We start from the raw sequence: 2,392 nt of genomic DNA, 5'->3' as shown, positions 1-2,392 counted from the left end.
AAAAGCCAAAGAAGATAAGCCGTTAAGGGACAGTTGGTCGGAAACAATGTATGCCACTCCCACTCTCACTGTCTACCCCAAGCTCACTGCCTTTCACTCTCTCTCTTCCACACCTTCTCTTGGATTTTCCTTCACTTTCCGGGAAAATACCAGCAAGATTTTCTCACCCACTGGCTTCTCATCGCGCAGAGTTGGGTGGTTTTCTTCGCTTCCTTCTTTAAGAATCTCTGCTACTTCCCAAGCTTCCCCTACTTCCACTGAAGCATCGAAAATCTCATCTTTGCCTTCTGAAATGAAGGCATGGGTTTATGGTGAATATGGGGGTGTTGATGTTTTGAAGTTCGATACCAATGTTTCTGTACCCGAAGTGAAGGAAGACCAGGTTCTGATTAAGGTCGTCGCTGCGGCTCTTAACCCAGTTGATTCCAAGAGGAGGCAGGGCAAGTTCAAGAACACCGATTCTCCACTTCCGGTAAAAATTCTTGATTTGAACTCGGATTTTTTGTCAGAATTATTGCAATTAGAATGTGTGTTTGGATTAGTTTCGAGGGTATAGTTTACAATTGTAGTACTGAAATGGAAAATGATGAAATTTCTTTTGTATGTTATCCGTCTGTTAAAATGACATTTTGGGGGTTTAAGGTTTTTTCTTGTATGAAAGAAATTAAATGAAGGGTTTATTTTTTAAATTTTTAATTTTTTTGCATTCTCTGAAGACTGTTCCAGGATATGATGTTGCTGGTGTGGTAGTAAAGGTTGGGAGCCAAGTAAAGGAGTTTAAAGAAGGGGATGAAGTATATGGGGATATACATGAGAAAGCTCTTGAAGGTCCCAAGCAATCTGGCTCTATTGCAGAGTACACTGCCGTGGAAGAGAAACTATTGGCTCTAAAGCCTAAGAATCTTAGCTTTGCTGAGGCTGCTTCACTTCCTCTTGCTATTGAAACTGCCTATGAGGGTCTTGAAAAAACTGGGTTTTCTGCTGGTAAATCTATTCTTGTTTTGAATGGTGCTGGTGGGGTTGGAAGTCTGGTCATTCAGGTACTTTATGTTGTACCATATCATTTTCTCCGGCATCGCCGCACACTATAGTAGAGACTAACTAAACAGAAAGAAGAAGGAAAAAAAAAATAATAATAATAAGAATAATAAAAAACAATGGCAAATATAAATAAATGCCTTTCTTTTGGTGAATATATGTTTCTTTGTTAGCTTCAGATATCAAACTCAATGGAGAGTGCCATTTACCTGTTTAAAGTACATATAAACAACTAGAGCATTCCAGTATTTCATATCAGTGATCTTTTTGACTGTCACTGGAATCTATTGAGAACTACTCTATAAATTGCCAGTTCTCTATGCATGAGATGAGACACACATTATTCGGTCCTTAATTTTTCATCTAGGGTAAAATTTTAATGTTTATTTTCTTGGTTGATAAAGCTAGCAAAACAAGTATTTGGTGCTTCCAGAGTTGCAGCCACTTCAAGCACAGGAAAATTGGATTTCTTGAAGAGCCTGGGTGCTGATTTGGCCATTGACTACACTAAGGAGAATTTTGAAGATTTGCCAGAAAAATTTGATGTGGTTTATGATGCTATAGGTAAGATTTCTTTTCTAACTGACTATTAGGAGCTTAACAAGGTTTTCTTAACTGTAAACTGATGTCAGGCCGAGACTTATTAGTATGAATATGGAAGATTTGAGATTCTTGCTTGTAGCAGAAATGAGAAAGATTCAGAAAAATTGATATAGAATAAAGAGCATCATTTAACATCAAAACATGATCTACTGTTAATAATTGCTGAATGAGAGTACTGCTTAGTCCTTATTAGCTAAAAATGCTTTTTGCATCTTCAATAAGGAAGCAAATAAGTTAAAAGCAAGCAACTTTCTGTTTTCTCAATCAAGTTGAATTTTCTCGCCTGCAGAATTTACTAATTTTGATTACTAGACTTGTTTGATTATACATTGAATCTTTTTTATTTCATTTGCAGGACAATGTGATAGAGCAGTGAAAGCAGTGAAAGAAGGAGGTAGTGTGGTGGCACTAACAGGTGCTGTTACACCTCCTGGATTCAGATTTGTGGTCACTTCCAATGGAGAAGTTTTAAAGAAGCTAAATCCATATTTAGAAAGTGGGAAGGTGAAGGCAGTGATTGACCCCAAAGGGCCGTTCCCATTTTCTCAGGTTGTTGAGGCTTTCTCCTACCTTGAAACAAACCGAGCCAAGGGAAAGGTTGTTATACATCCAATTCCCTGAAAAAAATAAAAAATAAAAAATACTAAGCAATTTTGGCATGGCTCGTATGATGAAATACTCGCATATATGTGATGTATAAAACAGTGGAAAATATGTGTTTTAGCATATCCTTCTTGTTCTTTTTCCTTTA

At 37.2% G+C, this 2,392-nt stretch overlaps 1 protein-coding gene across 1 annotated transcript; it reads left to right on the top strand.

Moving 5' to 3' along the window:
- Positions 1 to 2,392, top strand: LOC125420016 (2-methylene-furan-3-one reductase). The gene is made up of 4 exons (XM_048466574.2): positions 1 to 472; positions 717 to 1,040; positions 1,443 to 1,602; positions 1,997 to 2,392. Exons 1-4 carry the CDS (start codon positions 47 to 49, stop codon positions 2,260 to 2,262), a joined length of 1,176 nt encoding a protein of 391 aa, XP_048322531.1. The 5' UTR covers positions 1 to 46; the 3' UTR covers positions 2,263 to 2,392.

Source organism: Ziziphus jujuba, chromosome 12, assembly GCF_031755915.1.
Source record: "Ziziphus jujuba cultivar Dongzao chromosome 12, ASM3175591v1".
NCBI classification, from domain to species: Eukaryota; Viridiplantae; Streptophyta; class Magnoliopsida; order Rosales; family Rhamnaceae; genus Ziziphus; species Ziziphus jujuba.
This window is presented reverse-complemented; position numbering and strand designations above follow the sequence as displayed.

What these genes read in the sequence shown, in the direction of transcription:
- LOC125420016 (XM_048466574.2), top strand. Translation starts at nt 47, where the DNA reads ATGTATGCCACTCCCACTCTCACTGTCTACCCCAAGCTCACTGCCTTT. An exon ending in ACACCGATTCTCCACTTCCG is followed by an intron (nt 473 to 716) that starts GTAAAAATTCTT and finishes CATTCTCTGAAG; the next exon opens with ACTGTTCCAGGATATGATGT. An exon ending in TTGGAAGTCTGGTCATTCAG is followed by an intron (nt 1,041 to 1,442) that starts GTACTTTATGTT and finishes TGGTTGATAAAG; the next exon opens with CTAGCAAAACAAGTATTTGG.